This window comes from Mesoplodon densirostris, chromosome 12, assembly GCF_025265405.1.
Source record: "Mesoplodon densirostris isolate mMesDen1 chromosome 12, mMesDen1 primary haplotype, whole genome shotgun sequence".
Lineage (NCBI taxonomy): Eukaryota > Metazoa > Chordata > Mammalia > Artiodactyla > Ziphiidae > Mesoplodon > Mesoplodon densirostris.
This window is the reverse complement of record NC_082672.1, coordinates 39,113,900-39,140,486: the sequence shown is the minus strand read 5'-3', so window position 1 is coordinate 39,140,486 and position 26,587 is coordinate 39,113,900. Positions and strand designations below refer to the sequence as shown.

At 35.0% G+C, this 26,587-nt stretch overlaps 1 protein-coding gene across 1 annotated transcript in view; it reads right to left on the bottom strand.

The window, feature by feature from the left end:
* The window catches only part of TRDN (triadin), a 303,903-nt gene that overhangs the window by 88,981 nt on the left and 188,335 nt on the right, over positions 1–26,587 (bottom strand). Inside the window, exons 20-21 of the mRNA XM_060114534.1 lie at positions 17,183–17,230; positions 3,508–3,555 (exon numbers count right to left, since the gene is read on the bottom strand). Coding sequence (XP_059970517.1) covers positions 3,508–3,555; positions 17,183–17,230 — 96 coding nt within the window. The remainder of the gene's footprint in view (positions 1–3,507; positions 3,556–17,182; positions 17,231–26,587) is intronic.

The window sequence follows — 26,587 nt, the reverse complement described above, 5'->3', positions numbered from 1 at the left end:
TTTAATTATTAATTTGCCCTACATTTTTTACTTTAAAATGAGAGTAGTTAGATGATTTAATCACTTATCCTTGTTTCTGAAATATTTGGCAATCTTTGCTATCAGAAATCACATTTGATTTACTAAAATATCTTAATTGTACAGTATTTAGAGGCACAGATCATCGATATCTGGATCACCTAGTATTCTTTTCTTCAACAATTCCTCTATGTTTTCATTCAACCCACAAGTATTTATTGAACACTTCTTACATGCCAGCATTGTTACAGGCCCTTAGAACAAACTCTTAAAGAAAGCTTTAAGTAATATCATGCACAGGTGTGAATGAAAGAAAAAGAAAGATGATATGTGAATGATTTGATTTATTACTATTTTCTTCACCTTTTCATTGTTGGATTGAAATCACTTTGAAGGAAGAAAATTAGAAACAAAGAGATGCTGGGACTCCAATCTACAACTCAGATCATTAAAGTTAGTTGTCTTGACTGGTCTCCTTCCCTGCCACATTAAGTAAGAAGTCACTGGATGCTTCCCTAGAGTGACTGCTTTGATCCTCTGGCTAGTAACAAGCAAATACTATGAAAAATTTTCTTCTGAGAGAAAACAAGATTGAAAAAGAGAGAGGGAAATTGGATTTAGGGGGACAGGTCAATTTTGAAAAGTAATACTGAGGAAAAAGTACACTAAAAAATGAGAAATTAAATATCAAACAATAAATAAACCAAGCTTAATGAAATGTGATGTACTCTTTCTAGATATAATATATAAATATATAAAGACAAATCTTCATACAGTAGCACGTGTTGTGATGTTTTATCTTTGGCATTCCTTGACTCTCACTATAAGGAGAGCAACATATATTGTGGAAAATATTTGTGTCTCCTGATGCTTCTAGGTAATTGCTTTCTAAACAAGAGAAATCGTTAATGGTGTCTGTGGTGTGTGGGGGTGTGTATGTGTGTGTGTGTGGCTATAGTGTGGGAAAATTTATAAAGAGTTTCTTAATACTCAAAATTCTGGTCTAGCCAATTTAAGATCTTTATGAGAAGAATAACTAAAAGCCACATGATCCATCATGAATTAAAGATAAAATAGAGATACTTTTTTGGACTTTTGCAGAGGTTAGATTAACTAAATTTCTAATTCTTAAATGTTATGAGGTCTAGTTCACTAAATTACATAAACATAAAATTTATTTCACCTTTCACTATATGAATTTTCCATAATGTAAAGTTTAGCTTAATCGATGTTTCCAAGTACAATTATAATGCAGACTAAGTTCAGAGTTTCAGTGTACACAGTTTTACATAGATCACACTGTGTATTTGAAATCTATTAAGAATTATGAGTGTCATACTTTTTCCCTAGTACAAGTCCATGAGTTCAAACTTAAATGAAAATAACTCTTTATAAACTATTTAACTGTACTTCAAAGAATTATGAACTAGTTTTAGATTATATATACTTCTGAAAATAACTAAAAACTATATAAGGAAGAGAAATACACAATAGTCAAAGCATCATCTTATTATAAATATTAGAATATTATGATGAAATCTGTAGAATGTAATTGATTTATTATCACATAAATTCCTTGATTTATTAAAATCACAAAATATATATTTTCATATAAATTATTAGTCATAGATATACCATCGCAAAAGTATGCAAGTTATCCAAATACCTTATTTCTTATGATTTGTATAGTTAAAAATGAGGTCATTGCTTTATGATATTTAAAACTGAAATGATTTACTAAGTCAATATAAAAAGTCATTGAAAGAATCTCTTATTGTTTTTACATAAGCCAAGAGCCTAGGTGTTTATAAAATAGAAAGTATTTTTGATAAAAGAATGAATTATAAAATCATCTGGAGGAGTAAATTCACATCCCTAAGAGCCATTTCCAGTCTCCAAACTATTTGAGGCAACATTATAGAATTAATGAAACTGACACCAACATGAAGGTAAGAAGACATGAACAATCTGTGCTTAATCAGTTATATGTTAGGTACTATTATTAATGTGGACATTTTATATTCTAGTCAGTCTTCTCTTAATTTGCTGTGGCTATAAAAACAATCTGCAAATGCTGTAAGATGAGTAACCAACGCCTTTATACTAGAGGGGAGAAAAATTATGAAGCTTAGTGAAAGCAAAGTGTTTTGATTCTCATTTATATTGAAGCTGATTTTATAAGGAAAAATGCCTAAGTAAATACTATATACTTAACTAGGAGTTTATATTTTTTCGTATCCTTTCACATATGTTTTCTTGCTTGAACTCCACATCTTGTCAGACAGGCAGGTCAGGTATAATTAACTCTATTTTTTAGAGAAGAAATTTAGGCTCAGAACCTTGTCTAAGTCAACAAGTTGAAATTGGGATCCATGCTGCTAGAGCTCTACTTTATAATTCACAGACTAAAGTATCCACCTCAAAAAGAAGTTGACAGAAACATTTTATTGAATTCTAAAAGTCGAGGTAGTCCACAGAAGCCAAAATGAATTTGAAAACTTATTCAATGTCATCTAATGTGATTTTTCTTTTGAAAAACCAAAGGAAATATATCCTTGATGAAGTTTTTAACCTTAGTTTACTTATCTGAAATGTGAGGGTTTGAAGGATTTTCTTGATATATTTATGTAAAAATATCTAATTTCTGATATTAGGAATTTGTCTCAAATTTAAGAAGGGAAATGATTTTGATTTCATTCTTGACAAAATTATTGCTAGTTCTGATTTCATCTGTTTATTATAATAAATAATACATATTCTAATATTATAATATATTAAAAGCCAAAGAGTGGGGGGAACAAAAATTAAAATTATTAGCACTATGAGCTCTGACAGAAGGCCCAACATCACTTCAAATGCTTTTATTCTACTCTGCTGTAGCATTTTTCTCAAGCATATTATAGAATGATATATTTATTATATAGCTGCATTAAAAAAAAGAAAATGCATTATTTATGGCATTATGGTTTATAACACTGAAATTGTAGACCTCTTGGGAGAATCAACTGCTGAAGTCGTAATATAAACGCAAGTAATTTACCTGTATTGCTGTTTTTTTTGCTTTGTTTTAACATATTACTTTTCAAGCAGTAGAAATTGTTTTTACATAAACAGAATTGTGTCACCTCTATTCTTTACGCTATGATCAGTCAGGTAGTGTTAAAACCACAAATCAAACAGAAAAAAATGTCTACCAATTGCCCTGGAAGATTTCCTTATTCCCAACAATCTTCAGCATTTCTCTTGATGCAATTAAGCAGTCTGTGGAGCTTTCCTGTTCTGAACTTACACTCAAAGTTTAGTTATACAAAAGAACAAAAACCCAGATTGCCACCTCACATTCTCCCTGGCACAAAAAAACATGCAAGGACAGTGAAAGAGAGCAATCGATTTAAAGGTTATTGTCGTCCGCCTGTCTGAATCCAGTGCTTTCCTCCTCATGTTGTTGTCTTTCTAAAGATAATGTCAACCTCCTTCATTTTTTTTTACCTTGCTCCACTGTCTTGGTTGTTTTCTCTTCCTTCTTTCCAGGTACAGCTGCAAAGCAGAGATAAGGTTTAAATAAAATTCCAGATGTAAATGCTGCTTCTGCTCAAAAAGGCATTTTGTAACTCATTCAATGCCAAAATTTTCTTCTAGCTTTTTCAATATTTCTCACTTCTCTAAAAGCCAACTGAAACCTACTATTATAAATCTACTCTTAAAGAATTAGAGAAAAAAATAATCCCTTGCCCTCTTCTTACTAGTCTTTGCACACTGTTTTCTATCTTATTCTTTTATACTCTGCTTTGATAAACAAGCTCTATGAAGAATTCCACTTGACAGGATTATGATTAATCGACTTACATTCCAGGTAATTGCTGGAGCCACTTAGCGTCTTGAAAATGTCAACAAGATGCTCCTTAAATTCAAGCTTAATGTTGTTTAATCAACTCAAAGGACAGTGTAGTCATGTTTGAGATTTGCTTAAATATTAAATGAAGTCATTCCAAGTCACAAGTAACCAAAAAAGAAATAAGAATTATCACTTAGGTGCTGTTTCCCATGAACTACTGAGATTTTACTACTCTTGGTGGAGTATTATCTGCTTACCTTGTTATACATCCAAGAAATAGAGATGATTCATACAAAATCAGTGTATTGAAATAACTGATTCAAGTAAGGATCTTCAGTGGACATTAGCAACTATTAGATGAAGGATGAATGGGGAACTGGATATTGCCGTCATACCCAGGTATCACCCCCAAGAGTTGCATGGGGAAAACTGCAACTTGGAAATGAAGAAATGTGATTGTCACCAACTTAACCCACTGAGGAAACTTAAAGCCACTCATTCACAATAGGACACCCAGACATTCTGTGCTTCCTCATGACATGCAGTGTGATGTATAACTGTATCACCTCTGAAGTATTCTTGCCAAAGCAGCCAACTGGAATCAAGTTAAGCCAAAGATTAAGCTTTCAGGTTAATCAAATATATGATATAGAGTACATATTAAATAATATTCTGAAGAAACAATTACATAAATCAAGTGTCTACAGAGTAAATGATCATGATCTTTTCAAAAAGTTAATGACATGAACTAGAGACAGAGCAAGGGAAAAAATGACTTTTTTATATAAAACTTGCTAAATTCACTCAGTTGTAATAGTTCAATTGTATATTCTTTTGAATTTTTCAAGCAGATAATTTCACCTGTGAATAGTTTTATTTTTTACTTTTTTATTCTTGTACTGATTAATTCTATTTCTCACCTTATTGCACTGGTTAAAATATCCAGTATAATGCATAATAGAAGTGCTGATAGCAGACATCCTTGTCTTGTTCCAATTCTCAGGGAGAAATCTTTCCATTTTTCTCCATTGAGTATAATATTTGCTAATGGTTTTTGTATATATCTTATCAGAATAGGGAAGTTTCTTTCTACTATAATATGAAATATATCAAATGCATCTTCTATGATAAGTATAATTTCCCTTTATTCTATTATTATGATTAATTACATTGAATTTTTTTTTTTTTTTTTGCGGTACGCGGGCCTCTCACTGTTGTGGCCTCTCCCGTTGCGGAGCACAGGCTCCGGATGCGCAGGCTCAGCGGCCATGGCTCACGGGCCCAGCCGCTCCGCGGCATATGGGATCCTCCTAGCCCGGGGCACGAACCCGTATCCCCTGCATCGGCAGGCGGACTCTCAACCACTGCGCCACCAGGGAGGCCCAATTACATTGAATTTTGAAATTGCAGTCTAGAAATAAAACCAACTTGATTCCATTTTGTCTTTCTTATATAATATCAGACTAGATCTGCTAATATTTTGTTTAGATCTGTGCCCTTATGTTCACAAGAGAAGTTAACCTGTACGTTTTCTTTCTTTTTTGTTCCTTGCTAGGTTGTTGTATCAAGGTTATTCTAGCTCCATAAAATGAGCTCCATAAAATGTTTCCTCTTTTTCTGTTCCTGGAAGGTTTGGTACAAGATTGGTGTTAATTTTTCCTTAAATGTTTGAAAAATATTCACTGGTGAAGCCATCTGGCTAGATTTTTCTTTGGTGAAAAATTATAATTAAAGATTCAAAATGTGAATTGTATTAAAATTTTCAAACTCACTGGGAATATTTCTATTTTAAATTATCTGTAGAATCTGTAATGATGACTCCTTTTAATTTTCTGATATTAATGTTTTGTGTCTTCTCTTTTTTTCTTAATAAGTTTACATAAGGGTTTATCAGTTTTTTCAGTTTTTATAGAGAATCTAATTTGGATTTATTGCTTTTTCTATTGTACTATTTGATTTCTATTTCTTTAGCTTCTGCATTTACATTTTTTATTTCTCTTTCTTCTACTTTCTTTGGGTTTCATGAAAATTTTAACATAAATTAAAAATTATTTTCTTCCTAAATGTTTGCTTTTCAGCCTTTCTTCTTTTCTAATGAATATTTTTAATGAGTATAAATTTCAGGTAAACACTGTTTAGCAGCATCTCAAGTTTCAGTGTGATATTTTCATCATAGATTAATTCAACATATTTCCAAAATTCCATTGTCATTTTTTCTTTGGCCCATGGGATATTCAGAAATGATTGCTTATATTTCTTACAGCATCTAGCATTGTTTCGGACCTAGCAACTGATCGATATATATTTGCTTGGTGATTAAGTGTATTAATTGAAAAATGAGATTTGATAATAAATATTCTGAGTTAGAGAGATCAGTTTTGGTATTAGTATATTTCCTGAAAGAGGAGAGATATTAGGTGTAACCAATAAAACATGAAAAAGGCAAAGAAGCAGGAAAGCCTTGTGTGTGCCTAGAGGAAGTGAACAAGTGTAGCTGGAGCAGAGGGTTCCCATAGAAGAGATATGAAATAATCTAAAAGTAGATGAGGTCAATTGCATAAGCCCCTGAATTCCAAACTAAAGAGTTAGACTTTATTATAATTACTTTAAGGAGCTAGTAAGGTGTGTGGTACATTAATCTCCTCTGTGAATGCTCTCTCTCAAATCAATGTGAAAATCAAACACTGATAATTTTTAATTATAGTAGAGCCCTGGGCATATAACCTTATTCATAATTCTTTTATTCTGAAAACTCATTATGAATATTGTATAGGAAATATGTATTTTTCAATTATTTTGTTTTAATCTTCTGAAGAGTAAATATCTTTCAGAAAACATTGGATTGTGACTTACACACAAAGACCAAGTTTTTCTTTTCCAGTGGTAAGTTAATAACTGCTTGCACTTATATTAAGTAGAGAAGGCTAGTCCCCTAAACCAGTTTTTTTTTTAAATTCAGAAAAGGTCACTGAAAATACTAATTATCTATACAGAAAAGAAAACATTTTATGTGAAATGACCCTTTCATTTCTGATTCTGATATACAGTTCATCAAGCCTAATTCTATGGAGAGTAAGTATTAGGAATAAACAGTTCATCTAAGTAAGTGGATGTTCTAATTGCCTGTAATCAAAGGAAGACCTTAATCAAATTCTCCTTCTATGCTATAGGGTACCTGAAACCTCCTTTCATGCTGGAAATAAGAAATTCCATTTGTTCTACATTTGGATGTGTTTATTTTAGAAAAAAATGTAGATTTGTGCTGCACTCCTTCAGTGACCCCGACTAATATTAAGGAAGCAAAGTAGCTAACATTTATATAAAATAATGCCTGGATTATGGATAGCCCTGAGATAAACTGTAAGGTGGATAAATTGGTTTTCTATAATTCCAGGTTTTTTTTAAAAAATTTCTTTATTGCTGTTTAATTTACCTGCAAAGTTGCAGCTTATACCAAACTTCAATCTCACTTTTATTACAAGGATACCAAAAAGATGCTTTCTCAAATTAAAATTATTGGTTTTAGTATTTATATCTTACTATAATATTATTGAGGTAACATTGATTAATAACATTATATAAGTTCCATATGTACCAGATTATATTTCTACTTCTATATACACTACAGTATGATTGCCACCAAAAATTTAGTTTCTATCCATCACTATCTCTTTTATTCATTTCACCTTCCCCTGCCCCTTTCCACTACTCTGATCTCTATATCATGTTGGGTTTTGCTTGGTTTGGTTTGTTCATTTATTCTGGTTTTCTGTTTGTTTTTTTATACTTTACATATGAGTGAAATCATAAGATCCTTGTCTTTGTCTGACTTAATTCACTTAGCCTAATACTCTCAAGATCTATTGATGCTGTCATAAATGGCAAGATTTCATTTTTATGAGTATTATTCCATTGTGTGTGTGTGTGTGTGTGTGTGTGTGTGTATACCACATCTTCTTTATCCACTCATCTGTTGATGGAGACTTAGGTTGTTTCCACATCTTGGCTATTGTAAATAATGCTATGATGAATATAGGGGTGCATGTATCTTCAAACTGGTGTTTTCATATTCTTTGTATAAATACCCAGAAGTGGGATAACTGGATCATAGGGTAGCACTAGTTTTCAATTTTTTGAGGAATCTTCATACTGTTTTCCATAGTGGCTACACAAAGTTACATTCCCATCAGCAGTGCATGAGGGTTCCCCTTTTTCCACATCCTCACCAACACTTGTTATTTCTTGCTTTTTTGATAATAGCCATTCTAACAGGCATGAGGTGATATCTCATTGGGGTTTTAATTTTAATTTCCCTAATAATTAGTGATGTTGAACAATTTTTCAAGTACCTGTTGGCCTTCTATATGCCTTCTTTGGAAAATTTCTATTCAGCTCCTCTGCCCATTTATTAACTGGGTTTTCTGGTTTTTTGTTGTTGAGGTGTATGAGTTCTTTATATTTTTTTGATATTAACCCCTAACTGGATATATGATCTGCAAATATCTTCTCACACTTGGTGATAGGGCAAGTTGCATTTTCATTTTGTTGATGGTTTCCTTTGCTGTTCAGGAGCTTTCTAGTTTGATGAGTACCATTTTTTGTTTTTTCTTTTGTTTCCCTTGCCTGAGGAGACACATCCTGAAAGATACGGCTATGACTGATGTCAAAGAGCATACTGCCTAGATTTTCTTCTAAGAGTTTTATGGTTTCTGGTCTTACATTCAAGGCTTTAATCCACTTTGGGTTCATTTTTTTGTGGAAGATATGAGGTACTGGTCTAGTTTCATTTTTTTGCATGTGGCTCTCCAGGTTTCTTTGTTCCTTTTTTGTAAAATTTTCCACATATGTTTGGGTTTATTTCTCAGCTCTCAATTACATTGCACTGATCTATGTATCTGTTTTTCTGCCCATATCATGCTGTTTTAATTACGATAACTTTGTAATATAGTTTGAAACCAGTGCATGTGATACCTCCAGCTTTATTCTTTTTTCTTAGGATTGCTTCAGCCATTCAGAATCTTTTGTAGTTCCATATACATTTTAGAGTTTTTTGTTCTATCTCTGTGAAAAACATCCTTGGGATTTTGATTGGGATTGCATTGAATCTGTAAATTGATTCAGATAATATGGACATTTTAGCAATGTTCATTCTTCCAATCCATGAGCACAGAATATACTCACTTTTTTTGACTATCATTTGCTTGGAGTATCATCTTCCATCCCTTTACTTTAGCCTATGTTTATATTTAGAGCTGAGGTGAGTCTCCCAGACGTAGGATATATCTAGGTCTTGTTTTTTAATCCATCCATCCACTCTGTGTCTTTTGACTGGTGAATTCAATCCATTGACATTTAGGGTAATTATATACAGAGGAGGACTTAGTTCTGCCATTTTATCTTTTGTTTTCTGGGTGCCCTCTTTTCCTTGTGTTTCTGTCTGCCATTTTGGTTTGATGGTTTTCTATGATGTTTTGTATCTTCTCTGGATTTCTATCTTTGAGTTTGCTAATTCTCTCTTCCATATCATATTCTCTTTCCCGATGCTTTCTAATGCATTCTTCATCTCATTTATTCAATTCTTCAGCTCCAGAATTTCTGTTTGGCTCTTTTTTAGAGTTCCAATTACTTAAAGTATTCCTTCTATTCATTAATTCTATTCCTAAGCTCATTGAACTGCCTTTCTGAGCTTTTTTGTAGTTCATTCAGTTTCTTCAATCAGTTAGATTGCAATATTCTGTGACTTTAAGTTTGGTTTCTGGAGAACTATCATTTTCTTTGTGTGGTTCTTCATGGTGCTTGATGTGTTGTTCCTCTGACAGTGCATTTGAAGTACTGAATATAATTCTTGTTTAGGTAAAGCTTTTTTTTTTTTTTTTTTTTTTTTTAATTCTAAGGATTCTACAAGTTAGAAATTAGAAGGCTTTCTTTTGTTTTCCAGTAGGTGGTACTATAGAACAAGTTTTTTGTTTCTCTCACCTGTGCTGTCTCTGGTTTTATTTGAGAGTCAGCATTTTCTGCCCCCCACCACCTCTATCAGAGGTGTCACCCAGTGCCCTTGTTACTGTTGCTTGTGCCTCTGCGGTAATTGGTACCTTGTTGCTGTTGGTATTGCTGGCACCACCACCTGGGGCATCAGGATGGAGGGTGCTTCTGCCACATCTGGGCTCTCCTTATTTGCAGGTTCCAAGGGGTGGGTGGGGTGCGGTTGGAGTTGCAAGTGCCTCTATATCAGGTATTGTCAGATTTGTGGGCTTCACCACTGCAGGCAGGGAACAGGGGGCTGGAGTCGTGGATGGCTCTGTGGCTGGAGGAACTGTGTCCCAGTTATCTGTGGCCACGGGCACCACTACATTCAGGAGGCTAGAGTCCTATGTATTGCTTCCCTTGCTGCTTTTGGGTTTTCTGGGGCTGCAGGCTTTGCTGCCACAGCCAGGGGACCACGATTGCAGGGACTGCCTCCACCGTTTCCTCAGTTCTACCTCCTCGATGTGTTCCAATCCATCCACCTTTAGATGTACAGATATGTGGAATTCTCTGGCATTCTGATAGGTTGGGCAGAGGATTATTGTTGAGTTGTTAATGTTTCACAGGTTGTAGATTGAAGGGGAAGCATCTTATCTGCTGTGATGCTGACATCGCTTGCTTCATTCTAGGCTCTTATTTCACTATGTTTCCCTCAATTTTCTTTGAGGACTCAATTCTTTCTTTCCCCTTAACACCACTCAACATATGCCCATTAGTTATAGGGGCTTGCCTGGGTACTGAGGCTTCCATGGAATTGGGGTATGTTAGAATTCTGGTAAAGAGTGGAGAGTGGTAAGAAAATATTGTGCAGTTTGAAATATCACCCATATGACACATACATTACTTCTGGTATATACATCTATAGGATTAACATGACAAACTATTATTTCCAAGGATGTAAGAATGTAATGTTACCTGCCCAAGGGTTATTGCCTGGAGATGTCAATGACTGAAACAATGGAATAAATCACTGATTGTGGAAGACAAAGTCTTAAATCTTGAATACATATTCAGGTGGAGAGACAGGAAAGAGAGGCTTCTCATCACTTCTCAGACAATGTTAACAACTCAATCTATTCACAAGGCCATCCTTTCTGGCTATCATTTTCCCTGAAGATTACTTCTAGTAAATCTGGAATTATAAACAATATGGTATTATTGTAGCATACAAAATATCTGAAGATGAAACTGGAAAAGGATATAGGAGCCAGATCTTGGAGGACTCTTACAGCATTTTAACAAGTTTGGACTTTATTTTATAAAAAACTGGGGAAAAAATAGAGTTTTAAATTAAGTGTGGTTTATTCAGTTTTATGACTTTGATAATTTATGTTGAGGGGGTTCTGCTAGGATGAATATTAGTGATATAAAAATGAAGATGTGAGGACAGTGTTTAGATCATTACAGTGGTTCAAGAAAAAGATAATGAGACTTGAATTAACATGGAAGTCATAGTTATGAATAGGAGGAAGTAAACTCAAGAAATATTTAGGAAACAAAATCTGCAGAACTTGAAGATTCTTTGAATAATCACCTGAAGGCTAGAAAGAGAAAATTTATCACCCTCAGATTTCTAGGGAAGTGGAGGGTGGATTGTGGTTTCACCAATGATAATTAAAAGCAAGCTGGGAAAAGGAAATGAAGAGTATAAGTTAAGACACATTGAATTTAAAGGTGTTTATTTGACATTTGAATATACAAGCCTGAAATTTTCAGGGAAAAGCTCTTTGCCAGAGAAGTCCTGAAATGAAGACATAGAATTGGAGATCTTCAGGATAAAAGGCAGAGTTTCAACCTTGAGAGTGTACATATCTCATGAAGAGAGGGTATAGAATGAGAAGTTCAGAGGATTAATGATGGAATCTGGGGAACACCAATAATTAAGGGGAAGCAAAGAAAAAACACACAAAGAAGTCAGAAATAAAGCTCAGAGAATATGGTAAGAACTAGGAGACTGTTGTCATGCTCACCCAACAGTAGAGAAGCTTAGAGAAAAGACAAAGTGGTAAATGCCACTGAGACATCTAATAATGTGAGGAGTGGAATGGTTCCATTGGTTCAGCAATGATAATGTCTTCAGCATTAGCCATATTATTGGAAGCACAGTAGAAACAGAAGCCTCATCTTTGTGGGAGATAAGAAGCAGTGTTAACACTCCAATATCCAGAAGACTGGCTAAGATACAGAGGAGAGAAAATAGTAGAGAGAGATATGGGAATCTAGAAAAAAGTAATTTTAAACTGAGAATAATTTTTCCAAAATGAGGAATAAAGTCAATAAGGAGAAAGAACATAATGCCACAAAATAGCATGGATGACTGATCAAGAAGGACCCAAATGGAGATACTGGTCTTGAAGAGGAGGATAAACACTTTACCTCGGAGATTAAAATAGAAATGGATATAGACTAAACAAGAACCTCAAGCTACTATCCTATTTATCATTTTATTCCTAACCAATATTCTTCAGCATCAGTGCCTGTATCTTTCACTTCGTCATCCCTCAATCAATTTGTCAGCATTTAGCTTTTAGTTGTGCCACTCCCCAGAAAATTCTCTTTTGAAAATCATTAATAATTATCTAGTTGACAAATCCAATGACATGGTGACAACCACCTTGTCATTGAAAGGGTTTATTTTCCTTGGTTACTATGAAATTATAACAATTACATTTTTTTAACCTCTGATCTTTCTAGTCACTATTTTCTGCTTTTTCTCTTTGACTCTCCTTGCTTTTCTTCCTGCAAACGTTCTCTAGCATTCCATCCCAGACCTGTCCTCTCTCAAGAACAGAGAACATCCCAGACCTGTCCTCTCTCGAGAACAGAATCCATGAAAAGCTCATGGATTCTAACTGTTTCCACCAGTAACCCACGCAGAGGACACCCACAGATATATCTCCAGTTTTGTCATTCTCTGGAGCTCTAGTTTGACATTTAGAGCCACCTACTTGCTACTTGCATGTGCCACAGTACTATAATTTAAATATGTCTAAAATTAATCTTGTCTTCTCTCACCAAACTATTTTTATCTTTCTTCTTCATTTTTATGATAAATACCAACAATATTCTCCTAGCACCCAGTCTGAAAACTTATTATTGTCATTAAATAATTTCTGACTTTTCCTCTTCCAAAGCTGGTCGATTGTCAAATTCCACTAATCTACTTTATAATAGTGCCTATAAAATATCCCTTCTTTCCAATCTCATAACTAATATCAGGTCCTAATGCACGCTGCCTACATTATTACCAAAGCTTCCTAACTATCCTGCCCTTTCCTAAAGCAAATACCTGAGTGTTATTTCCTACACTTACAATTTTTCATTGACTCCCTATTGCCCATGCAGTAGAGTCCAATTTTAAAATCAGGCCCCTTTACTGCATTATTAGCACAGGTTGTACGAATTCATACAGTGTTTTTGAGACTCTTGTTATTCCTCATACACATCCTGCAATTTCCCACCACTTTGCCTTCCTCTGTTACCTATGCCCAAGATACCCTTCCAACTAATTATTACATAACAAAATTCTATCTGTTATTTAAGGCTTGACTCTAAAGTCACCTTGTATAATAAATGTTTTGCTTTTCCTCAGGTAAGAATAATTTTTAAACTCCTACAGCTCTTTATCTGTATTTATCTCTTTACCCTGTTGGCTTTCAAACATGAACTAAGATTATATGGAAAACCTTTAGCTGATAGCAAAAAATGAGGTCCAAACTACTCAGGGACTCAATAAAGATTCATATTTTTCCCTATCTTTAATTGCTCAAGAATAGTATTAACATCTGAATATTTCCTTAAGTTTTCACGTAGTATGCGACCCATAAATATATGTTGAATGAAAGTGAAAATGATTTGAAAGCTGCAAATCAAATATAAAACAGTAAGAGGATTATCATATTGATGATTAAATACTATATATCTCCAAAGAAAATATGACTTAAAAGCAGGCTTAAGATCAAATAATTATATTAGATATAAATTGGCACACTGCCATTAATTTAAAAAATATTAAATTATCTTTTAACTTTGAAAGTTTTAAAACAATCAGAAAATCAGTAATTTCCACTTAACATTGCACACATGGTTACTAATTCAAGCCTAAATGTAGAACAACAATTTCCAGTATCTTAAAAACAAATAAAGCAAACCCAAATCACTTTCTTATTCTACTTATTTAAAAGGGACTAAAAGGTGGACATCTTGTAACATATACTGAGTTTTGTGGAGATTAGGGACTGGTTACTAAATGTATGATAAAGTAATATATATTTTCATGTGTGATTGATTGTCAGTGAGGAGGAGGAGAAATGAAAACTACTTGACAAATGAGAAGCATCTCCTTTGACTTTTATATGTAACTTGTCAAATTGGTAAAGCTCTACCTGAGTTTCAAAATATTTATGATGGCTTTTGAAGGAAAATTGTTTCTATTCATTCTACTGTTGAGAGTAAACCTAATATGCAGAGTCATATTTAAATTAATGATTGAGGTATGAGATCTAAGACTAACTAGAGTCAAAGTAATTAATGCCAATAGTTTAATTTCATAAAAGGTTATTTCTCTCCTTATATTTCACTCTAAGCCTAGCAATCAGGTCTACTTAATCCCAAGCAATATGTCTGGCTTACTAGAGACCATTCTTGGTTGAATATTCCAGCGAATTCAGTAACTGATGGTTCAATATCAATTCAGTATCTCTACTCACTCCAATTTGACTTGATTAAACTCCAAATTATGTGTGTTTGTATTTCTGCCCTAATATCTAGGCTCCAAGTGATTCAGAGTCTGTGCATTGGTCAGTTACTGGTTATTGAATCTTTCCTTTTTTTTTTTTTTAAATAAATTTATTTATTTATTTTTGGCTGTATTGGGTCTTCGTTTCTGTGCGAGGGCTTTCTCTAGTTGCGGCAAGCAGGGGCCACTCTTTTTTTTTTTTTTTTTTTTTGTGGTACTCGGGCCTCTCACTGTTGTGGCCTCTCCCGTTGCGGAGCACAGGCTCCGGACGCGCAGGCTCAGCGGCCATGGCTCACGGGCCCAGCCGCTCCGCGGCATGTGGGATCTTCCAGGACCGGGGCACGAACCCGTGTCCCCTGCATCGGCAGGCGGACTCTCAACCACTGCGCCACCAGGGAAGCCCCGGGGGCCACTCTTCATCGCGGTGCGCGGGCCTCTCACTGTCACAGTTTCTCTTGTTGTGGAGCACAGGCTCCAGAGGTGCAGGCTCAGTAGTTGTGGCTCACAGGCCCAGTTGCTCCGTGGCATGTGGGATCCTCCCAGACCAGGGCTCGAACCCGCGTCCTCTGCATTTGGCAGGCAGGTTCTCAAGTGCTCCGTCACAGGGAAGGCCCTGAATCTTTCCTTTTTAACTCTGTCTCCAGATCGTCTTCACAATCAAGGATTCCCTGAGGCTCAGTATCTGAAATCTAATTCCAGATGAAACCCATATACTGCTATTTGGACATCCACTGGTCTCACCCATGGCTGAAGATTTTGAACACAATTTTGTCTCACTTTTGTTCTTGCTTTCAACACATATAGATGTCCTGACCTTATATTCACTTGCTGGATCCATATACCCTGTATCCATGCTTAGATTATGACTTCCTCTGAATCTATATTTAGACTCTTAGCCTTGTCATTGATACCATGGCATTATCCATCCTGAAGCACTCAGGTTTTACCCACACATTCCATTTAATGTTGACAAGCAAAATTGATAAGACACCATAAAAGAATGAGATATATTAATATGGACTTCCAATAAATTCATGGCTCTGCCACTTATGGAAAAACTGATACCTAGTAAAAGATGTCAATGAAACATGTATCGTGATAACTTACCTCAAAAATGACATCACACATATTACATCACTAAGAAAAGAACTATCTAGGAGACAGATTTTATTCCTATCTACTATAAATTCAGAATAATAAATAGAGCTGTATTTGAAAAAGGGAAGCAATTAATCTCAATAATTCAATTGCTTCTAATTAAGTATTATCTTATAGTGCAGTTTATATTTTCCTTTAAGTGTCATTTATTTTTTTGTCTTTCATTAGACGTACATGTGTACTAATTTATGCATTAATTTATATAACTAATGTATATTAATTTATATTTTAATTTATTAACTAATATATAAATTTATATCCATATATATGTTGCTTGGGATTGAGAATGTGGATATGCATCATATATATTTTATAACTCCCTATAGTCCTGATATATATTCTCTTATAGAGCATATGCAATAAGAAATTTTTTTTTTCTTTGCGTTACGCGGGCCTCTCACTGTTGTGGCCTCTCCCATTGCGGAGCACAGGCTCCGGACATGCAGGCTTAGCGGCCATGGCTCACGGGCCCAGCCGCTCCGCGGCATGCAGGATCCTCCCGGACTGGGACACGAACCCGCGTCCCCTGCATCGGCAGGCAGACTCTCAACCACTGTGCCACCAGGGAAGCCCGCAATAAGAGATTTTTTAAGGAGAAAAATGTTATGCCATTTTAGTGGCGTGTATGTGAAAGGGTACTCCTGTTGTGTGTGTGTGTGTGTGTGTGTGTGTGTGTGTGTGTGAGTGTATGTTGAGGATAGGGTTGTTAAACTGTGTCTTGAGATTCTTCCAAAGACATTGGATACATTACTGATTTAATTTCTATTTGTAAAACAGAATCACAAATTTCAAAATTGTTCCAGTTTGTTTTGAATAGAGAATATGTAAATGTTTCATCATATTGAATATTTTTAACATGTATTAATGTTCTTAAAGATATTCTTTAGAGTGTCTACTGAGAGGAGTCAATATTCACATAATAGTTGCTTCTGATTAGACATGACAAGAGGCATAGCTTTGAAAACTTAAATTTAAACTTAAATTTGATACTATTCTTGCACAAAGCAAACATTGTTCATGTAAGTTCTACTAGTCAAAGTTTCGTTTGCTCAAACGCTAACCTTATAGATCAGTATATTGAATTTGAATGTTCTCCAGATGACTGGGATCCCATTGAGCTTACACAGCAGCGTTTCTTCAATTTTTCAAAAACTAACTTACAATTGGACTATAATTACTAGCTTTAGTTTATGACCCTAAAGGAATAAAACTATTATCATTAGAGCACTGAAGACAAAGCCTTGTTAACATAGGTACTACAAATCTTGTGCAAAGTGGGTTTCCATATCAGTGAAATAGTAAAATCAATAAATAGAGCTCTTCTATAAGCACTAAACCATACATTGAGTTAGAAACCTTAGCATAAAGAAGTTATAGTCATGACATCTTTTGATTTAAGCTGCACTTACCTTTTTTAGTTGAGGCAGAACCAACCTCTTCTTTGGCTCGTTCAGTTTCTGTAAATTCAGAGATTGAAGAACGAGAAACGGATATCAGACATGTGAGGTCAATATCTTATAGTATTCTAAGTCAGACAAGACTAAAACTGCCCAAAGGATAAAACGTATGTGGCACCTGAGAGCAAAGCAAGCAGCAGAGAAAACCATGCTAGAATAAGCTTGAATTTTTTTTGTAATTAATGAACTTCCTTAAATAACAGTGCAGAAATTCTCTTTCAAGATACAATTCTGGTGGTACTAAATTTTATGCTTATATAAGTAGTGACCATAAAAAAGGCGGCTTATTCCACAGAATTACACTGGAATACTAATTTATTAGTTTATAGTCAAATCTTAAATGATGCATAAATTGTGGGGAAGAGCACTTGAAGGGCCTTCTTTGTTTAGCCTTTAACTATGGGGATGGCAAGCCATAACTGATCTCAATCAATTTGTTTATATTATAAAATATTAGCCATAATGTTATAGAAAATTCCATTTGAATATTGCTTTGAAGAGAGAGAAAAAGAAAAAAAATTTAAAAGGCCAAAATGGCTTCTTGGAGTTTCTCTGAATATCTAGTGTGGAAGATAGGAAGATAGGAGAGCTCTTCCAAAAATATAATCTGAAATGCTGGTCCTAGTGCAAAATGTTAGACCTCAAATCAAGGCTAATTAAAGTGGAAGTTTCTTTGATCCATATGAAAATTAGAAAATGACAATGAGCTGGTAAATTTTTACAAAGTTTATTTACTCATTTTATTAGCTTTTGATTATTCAAGGCTGTTGCCCTTGGACATCTGTATTTGTATTTTTAGTTTTATTCTTACTAGTACATGTATATAATCCCTGTTACTCATGTGCACTCACTCAGCAGCTGAGGCTCTAGGAACAACCAGTAAACAGGGGTCTTCATGCCCCCTTGCCCTCCCTGTGCCATAGACCTTGGGCTGTGAGAGAGATCAGATGTCAGGAGACCTTCACGTCACTTTCAGGTTTTAATTTCACAATATTACATACCACAAGCTTCACAATTTGAGCCCAGGCAAGAAGTCATGTAAAGAAGACTTCTTCAGGCTGTTTCAAGACCCGGAGCTCCAGGACTAAGCAGATCCCTGGCTGTTATATAGCTTTGAGGAAAGACTTTAGACCAGTGGTTCTCAAAATTGGCATGCATCAGAGTCACTCAGGAGGGCTGTTAAAACACAGATACGGGCCTGATTCAGTAGGTCTGGGGCATGTCCAAGAATTTACATTTCTAGCCAGTTCCCAGGTGATGCTTACACTGCTGGTCTTGGCCATATTTTGGAAACTAATTACCACACTTCCCCTAATATACAACCAGGACTAATGTCCCTGAAATCCCCAACCTTGTTCACCTCAGTTACTACCATGAGCCTAGGCTTCCAGCAGAAAACAGTCTATATGGCTTCGTATTTCTCCTAAAACCAGACTCTTTTCCAAAGTCCTTCCACTGAGTTATCTCTATCATAGCACACATCCCTAAATTCTCAGCCTCTTCTCAAAATGTGCACTTTACTTTCTTCCTTTAACCAAACTAGTTCCCTAAGGACACTACATCCCCTACAAATGCTTTTCCAAAATAGAGACAGTTTATTTTTCCTCTATATACCAAAGTGTCTGGAAGTGATGTATATTTACTTCTTCTTTTTAACTAAATTAATAAATGCTGTTTATGACTTCTCCTTACTTCTTATTACTTCTGATTGATGGTTATCTCCTTGTTTCCTCCAAATCTCAGTTGTTTTGAAGTCCATAGTATCAGGTTGCACCCGGCTCTGTCTTGCTCTATTGCTGCCATTAACCAGCATTATGTCTGTGTCACATTAATTATTGAATATTTCTATACATAGTTATCTGCTCCACTATTACTACTGTGATTTTTCATTAGGAACCACTCTTAACCCAGGCTTCACACTAGACTAAGCTGGGGAGTTTTTATAAGCCTTTGAGATTCAGACATAGTAGTTCTGGGGAGGACTACAGAGCTTTGAGATTCTGAGTTAATGAGTCTGGGATAAGGTAAGCCTGGCTATTTGTCTATTTGTAAGCTTGTCAAGATACTCTATTATTTAACCAGGATTGGGAGTCACTTATAGACACAGTTCATACAACCACGGAATCTCTCATTTCCTTGACCTTCTCACTTTTGAAAACTGGAGACCCCACTTCTCTGATCACTACCAAGAAAAAGTATCTTGGACTTTTTCTTTGCTGCCAAGACTTTGATTTCAAAATTCTTATTCCCTGGCACCACTCTTCCTGTTATAGTTCACTTACTCAATAACCTCCTCTAAGTAGTTTCTGACCCCATCAATACTTTCATTCCTTTGACCTTATCAGTTTCTCAATGCTCCAGATCATCCTTATGTCCTCACTTTTCTTCTTTCAAGCTTATATTTAAATAAGCCATGGTTAAATCATTCACTTATTGTTTGTTTTCATAGTCATCGGGTATATTAAGTTTCTAGGGCTGCCTTTAAGTTATTAAGTGGCTAAAAACAACAGAAATTTATTCTTTCACAGTTCTGGAGGCTAGAAGTCCAGCATTAAAGTGTTGCCAAGGCCCTCTGAAACTTGCTCTGAAGGCTCTTGGGAAGAATCCTTCTTTGCCTCTTCCTAGATTCTGTTGGTTGCCAGCAATCTTTGGCATTCCTTGGCTTGTAGCTGCATCACTCCAATTTCTCCCATTATGTTCATATGGCTGCCTTCCTTCTGAATGTGTCTGTGTCTCTAAATCTCCCTCTCCTTAAAAGAGCATCAGTCATTGGATTTAGGGCCCTTTCTAATCCAGTATAGCCTCATCTTACCATGATTACACCACTAAAGACCATTTTTTGAAATAAGCTTGCATTCACAGGTACTGTACTAGTTAGGATTTCAACATATCTTTTGAGGGGATGCAATTCAATCCACTACATGTGCCAAAACACCAAACCTACTCTATGCCTGCCACCTGAGCTGCCATCCAAACTGGAGGAAGGCCCCCATCTGCTGCAGATCTGACTTCAAATGTCTAGTCACAGTGTTTAACAGAGTGCTCAGAACTGATCAACAATACTACCACAGACTTAGTGAAGTTACTTTCTCATTTTTCTAGACAAGTGGTTCATGAATACCCCTCCTTTCTCAAACTTCCAACATCCTGTAACATAAAAGCAAGTTGCTGTTGGGATCTTCATAGAGAAAGTAGAAGCAGACTAGGCTATCTCTTCTTTTCACCACCTCACCAGCACATACCAGCACTATTTGTCTTCTTTCCAGACCCATAGGATCATCATTCCCTATCTAACACCAATTCCTCCAAATTTGCCCTGCATCCCAACTCCTTTTGCATAGACAATGATGTTATGCTTGCAAGTACTGCCTCTCTCTGCTACTTCATCTGCTTTCCACTTCACTGATGTTTTCACATCAGCTCAGAAACACAAAATGTCACCGTGTATAACTTCAGACCACCACGGCCTTCACTCCTATGTGTCCCCTACCTCAACTACTTCATCTCTCTGTGGTCCACCATGGTCTCCAGAGAGCTGCTATGCTCAGTGTCACCACTTCTATCTTCTCATTCTTTATTTTTTAAGATTGTTTAATTGTGAAAGATATAATATAAATGAAAGGCATAAAGGTGTATAACATATGTGATAACATATATGCATATTTTAATGAGTGGCAATAAAAAATGCACATCTTTGAAACCCCCTGTAAACTTAAGTAATAAAACATCACCAAAGACTTTGAAACCTCTTACTTGTCCTATTACCACTGCATACCTCTCTCTTCATCTCAGAATTATCACTGTCCTATATTTTGTATTAATAATTTCTTTATTTTCCTGTACATTTTTTATTACATGAATTTATCTCTAAACAAAGCTAAGGCCATTTTTTACAGATTGAATTATATTGTTTAGTGATATAACTCTATAAGTTGACTTATACTTTTTAATTCTTATAATTTGCTTCCTTTAAAACGTGTGCTGAGACGCAGTTGTAAAACTGTTTAACAAGATAGCCATTAGACTTGGGTAGCTTTAGGGCCTTTCGTGGTCTACCTAAACAAACCAAAGCCAGAGTCAACTAGATTTATCTCAAATCTGAGTGATACTCAAAAGCAATTATCATAAGCTAAACAAACTAAATTATTTAGTTATTTAGCCAAATAACTAATTTTCCCAAATAAGACAATATATGTTATACTCAGTTAAATATATATTTTTGCTTTGCTTCCATGTATTCTCTATAAAAACCTTTGCCCTACCCCCCAATGTTGGAGTGCCCCTCATCATTTATCAGTTTTGTCACTGCCCTATTTGATTAATTGTTTACTTAAATAAATTGTTTAACTTTTTATACAAGCCACGTTGATATGAGGAACTGTAGTTGATTGATTTAACTGCTGTACAGTATTCCACTTATACATATTCTACAAATTATGTATCCATTTTCCTGCCAATGGATACTAGGTCATGTCCTGTACATGTTATTATAAAATAATGCTGCTATGAATATTCCTGTATATGAATCCTGGTGCAATGTGCAAGAATTTTCTTAGAAGTGAAATTGCTAGGATATAGCATGTGTCTCTGTTTAACTTCTCTAGATAAAAGCCATATTTTTCCCCCAAATTGTACACTCACACCAACACTGTATGTGAGAGTTTCTATTGCTTCATATCATCACCATCACCAGAATGAACATTTTTCTCCATTTTTGGTCAATTTGATATTGTAAAATAGTATTGTGGTTTTAAGTACATTTTCATTATTACTAAGAGGTTAAATATTTTTGATATGTCTATAGGCAATTTGTGTCTTGTTTTGTTTTCTTTTTGATCCTAACATATCTTTTGCTCATTTTTTCTATGCATTAGTCTATCAAGTTCTTTCTCTTCTTGTTTTTTTATTTTTAGAGTTATTTATTTTTCATTACTAACCTCTAGTTACTTATATATGCTACAAGTACCTTTTCCAAAATTGTAACTTGTCTTTTTTCTCTTTATGGCATCTATTGATGAGTTTTAAATTTTACTGTAATCATTTTAGTACATTAGATTTTTAATTTACAGCTTGAATTTATATATATAATTTTTGTGATCCAACCATACTTCAAGAAAATATATACATATACCTCCTATACATTTTTCTTTAAATTAATGGCTTGTTTTATTTTTACCATTTAAGTCCCTGAACCATCTGGAGTTGATATTTTGGAATTGTATGAAGTAGGAATAAATTAGATTTTTTTTGGGGGGGGGCAATGAATACCAACTACATCAGCAACATTTTAAAATAATCTATCTATTCTCTAACTATTGAAATGGCTACTTTTTCTTATATCAGATTTTTGCTCAAGTGCAATCATTTTAGGTCTCTTTTTGTTCCTGTTTGTCCTATTGGAAAACTTGTTTAGATCTGCACCAATACCATGTTCCTTGAAAACATAGTATCATGACACTGTTTTATTAATAAGACTCAGGTCACTAAGTACTTGTCTCAATAGTCATACTTCATACTTATTTTGCTGTACTCATTATTATACTTTCACAATATTAAAATTTATTCCTGATTTTCTATTTGAAATTCTCTCCTTTTCTTCTCTACTTCCTAATGTCTAAACTGAACTCAGATTCTACTTCTGCAAGTTCTCATCTATATAGCTTGGACCTCTTTGAACAAAACTTGATAAATGTTCTTAAGCTCTGAACCATGACATTTTTCCAATTTTGTGCTGGCACTCAGGACACCAACCTTGGCTCTATACGTGGGATTGAACAAGAAGCACATCTTGGCCTAACATCTAAGTCAGTCCCAGGTTTCTCACAGTCTACTTTTCCTGGCACTTAAACCTCCCCAAACCATCCCCTGGCATTGTATCAGTACTATTTTGAGTTTATTCAGTCAGCATCATCTGTGATTTGGGTAGTGATCATATAATTTATTATCCAAACTAAGCAGGTGAAAAAGGTGTTAGTAATAATTATTCCAGAATAATATGAATAAACCCAGATTTCCCTAAACAACTGAGATACCTGTCATATATGTCATCCAACCTGTGGTCAAGACACACACCCCTGATATCAGATCTACTAGTTCAGGCCCATAGATCTTTCCCCCTAGCAATTTCCATGACAGAATATTTAAACTATGTCCAAAAAGCCATGCCACTTTCTAACTAATATAAGCTGTCCCCAAATAGTCTTCTAACATCATAAAACTAAATAAATCCAGGGCTTCCCTGGTGGTGCAGTGGTTGAGAGTCTGCCTGCCGATGCAGGGGACACGGGTTCGTGCCCCGGTCCGGGAAGATCCCACATGCCGGCCGCGGAGTGGCTGGGCCCGTGAACCATGGCCGCTGAGCCTGCGCATCTGGAGCCTGTGCTCCGCAACGGGAGAGGCCACAACAGTGAGAGGTCCCAACAGTGAGAGGCCCGCGTACCGCAAAAACAAACAAACAAACAAACAAACAAACAAAAAAACAACTAAATAAATCCAAAGGGGTTTTATTTTTTATTTTTAAATTCTGCATACTGGCTTCTCCTGAATGATCTGACATATATTACTAGATCAAGAGATAGATATGTGACTCACAAATTTAGGTATTGAAATGTAGTTAAGGTGATAAGCAGAGTCAGGCTTGGTGGCTGAGCATACTACAAAAATCTAGTGTAGTGTTAAAACCAAGGAATGAAAAATGCCTGACCATTGTCATTTAATTCAAATTTAGGCCCACAATTAAAAATAACTAGACTTTGGCCCCTGACCTGGTCTTTGATGTCTTTTTCACTCAGAATTCAAACTGACCACAGGCTGGTCAAACATGCACATGGAATACATGATCAAAGCCCTATGGTCCTCAATATGAGGAGCGAAGTAATGTATGGTAGTGTTTCCCAAGGTTTTGAGGAATACTGGTCCTTGAAGTGTTCTTTGGAAAAAAGAGAGTGATGTGGTCAAATATATTTGCTAAGCATTGTCTACTACATTCCCTCTTGAGGAGTGTCAAAGATTCACCAAGAGGAGTGTCAAAGATCTGAAATGCCCATGAGTCTTGGTCCTCCTCCTCCTTGGAAATGACTAATCATATCATCAACCCCTCTGTCTCTATCCAATGTGGTGGTAGGGGTGAGGGAGTGTGTGTGCAGTGGACTGAAGGGAGGAGAACTGGGTGTGTTGAGGCATTTCTGTAAACAGGATGATAAAGAAATCTGTGTTGACTTGCAGAAATAGTAAATCTAGATTTGGCATCTCTGTTGGTCAAAGGCACTCTTCATCCATCCACATAATCCCTGACAAATAACTTTACATGTGGAGGCATTAAGTGCCCCTCCGTAGTGCTTGCTACGTCATTGAACATGAAGGTCTTCCCTTTTCTTCAAGCTCATGGTACCATGAGAACATCCACCCTGTACTGATACAGTTCCCAAACTAGTCTGTGTCCTCTAGTGTTTTTCTTACAGTGATTTTGGTTTCTTAAGACCTAGAGGAAACAGTTCCACACCAAAAATTCAATTCACAGTCTTGTTATTTCCTTTAATTGAGTGCTAAAGACAAATTACCTTTTACTTTTCCCATGGACTTGCTCTAGTCCTGTCAATTTCACCTATCCTTTTTAGTTCAATACCATGAAATTGTATCACATAAATACTTTATTTATGTTAATTAAACTATACATCTCACTCTCTCATTTGCTCTCATAATTTAAGATAATGTAAAGTCATATCCTAAATATTCAGGTTATACACACAAAACTATGTGTCTTTACTATGTGGGTGACAGAAGGAATTTTCAAGAGTATTTGTAATGATATGCCTTAGGCATTAACTTTATAAATAGCTCACTGTATATAAAAGCTATGTAAATATTCTTCTGTTGTATGATTTCAAGACCAAAAAAAAAAAAAACAGTTCTTATTTGGGGAAGTGGATGGTCACATTGCTAGCAGAGATTTTAAACAATTTATGAATTATCTCTACCTTTTGTACTGGGAGATAATGCCCATGTCAAGTCCAAATCATTCAACCATACAAGGAGTTGAATATTAATTCTTTTGAAACCTTTATACTGGGTCTCAGATGATTTGGCAACCTAAATTTGTTAATTTCCTGCAAAAGATGCTGATCTCTTCAAAACTTGATTGGATAGTGTTTCATAGATAGCAGAACTTACAGGGTTTTTTTTTATTGCAAATGAATATTTTTATCTAAATGTCACATTTTTCTAGGAAGAAAATTTTCATTTTCAGAGTAATCTTCAATCTAGAGTCCTCTACCAGTTCTGCAAAATTATCAGTTGTGTTTTATATATTTTCTTGATTATGCATTTCTACAGACTAAGTATTAGCATACTAAATACTCTGTAATATGAAGTTCTAATCAGCTTATATTCAACTAAAAATTGTCATGAAAATATAACTGGAATTTTAGATTCATGTTACACCTTTCCTTAAGGTCTACAGTGTCTATGTAAACACTTCCAACTGCAATTTTTTTTAAAAGACACCAAGCTACTCAATATTATATTTTCCAATTTTTTTCTGATATATTCACCAATGATATACCCTGTCTCAAAAGTCTGACAGTAAATAAAACATGCATTTGTTTTTTGTATTAGTACCATCATTAATACTTATGCAACACTAAATCAAAAGGAAAATATAAACATATTTACATAATGCACAGAAATGAGGTTTGATCTTAAATCTTATATACAAAGCTTAGAGAAGCTAAAAGAATATTTTTTTCTAAACTCAAATATATGCCATTATGCCTAAATTTTCATGAATGGCCATCTGTTAGATACTTCATCAAATTGAGAAATACCAACAAAGAAAAAAGCATTTATCCATTAGCGTATTGTCAAAGCCACTATTGATGCAAATGCCATGGTATACTATAGTTGTCAGTCAATATTTATTCTAAATCTGAGGATAGAAGCCTTAAAAGAAAATTGTGATATTGCAAGGGCAGTACTTAATAAAATTGTTGGGGGTTTCCTTTTCATTACAGACACAATAATTTTCATAGTAGACAAATTACATTGCCTCCTGGTTTGATCAAGTGATTAATCATTAGGAAAATTTTCTAATGTGTTTAAGAAACTGAAAACATCACTTATCATTCTGCAAAATGGGAAACAAAAATATAAACAACTTAAAAGAGGTTATGACCTGGACAAATTAACATTTACAAGTGAAAGCTCTATAGATAAATTTTAATAAGAATTGATTCACAGAAGAGACAAGGTTGAGTAATTATGCATATCAGTTTAACACAACAAATAATCAGAGCAAGAAACATTTGATAAGTCAGCCTAAAATATTAGCATTAGCACTGTCTATAGCAGAAGTTAAATGAG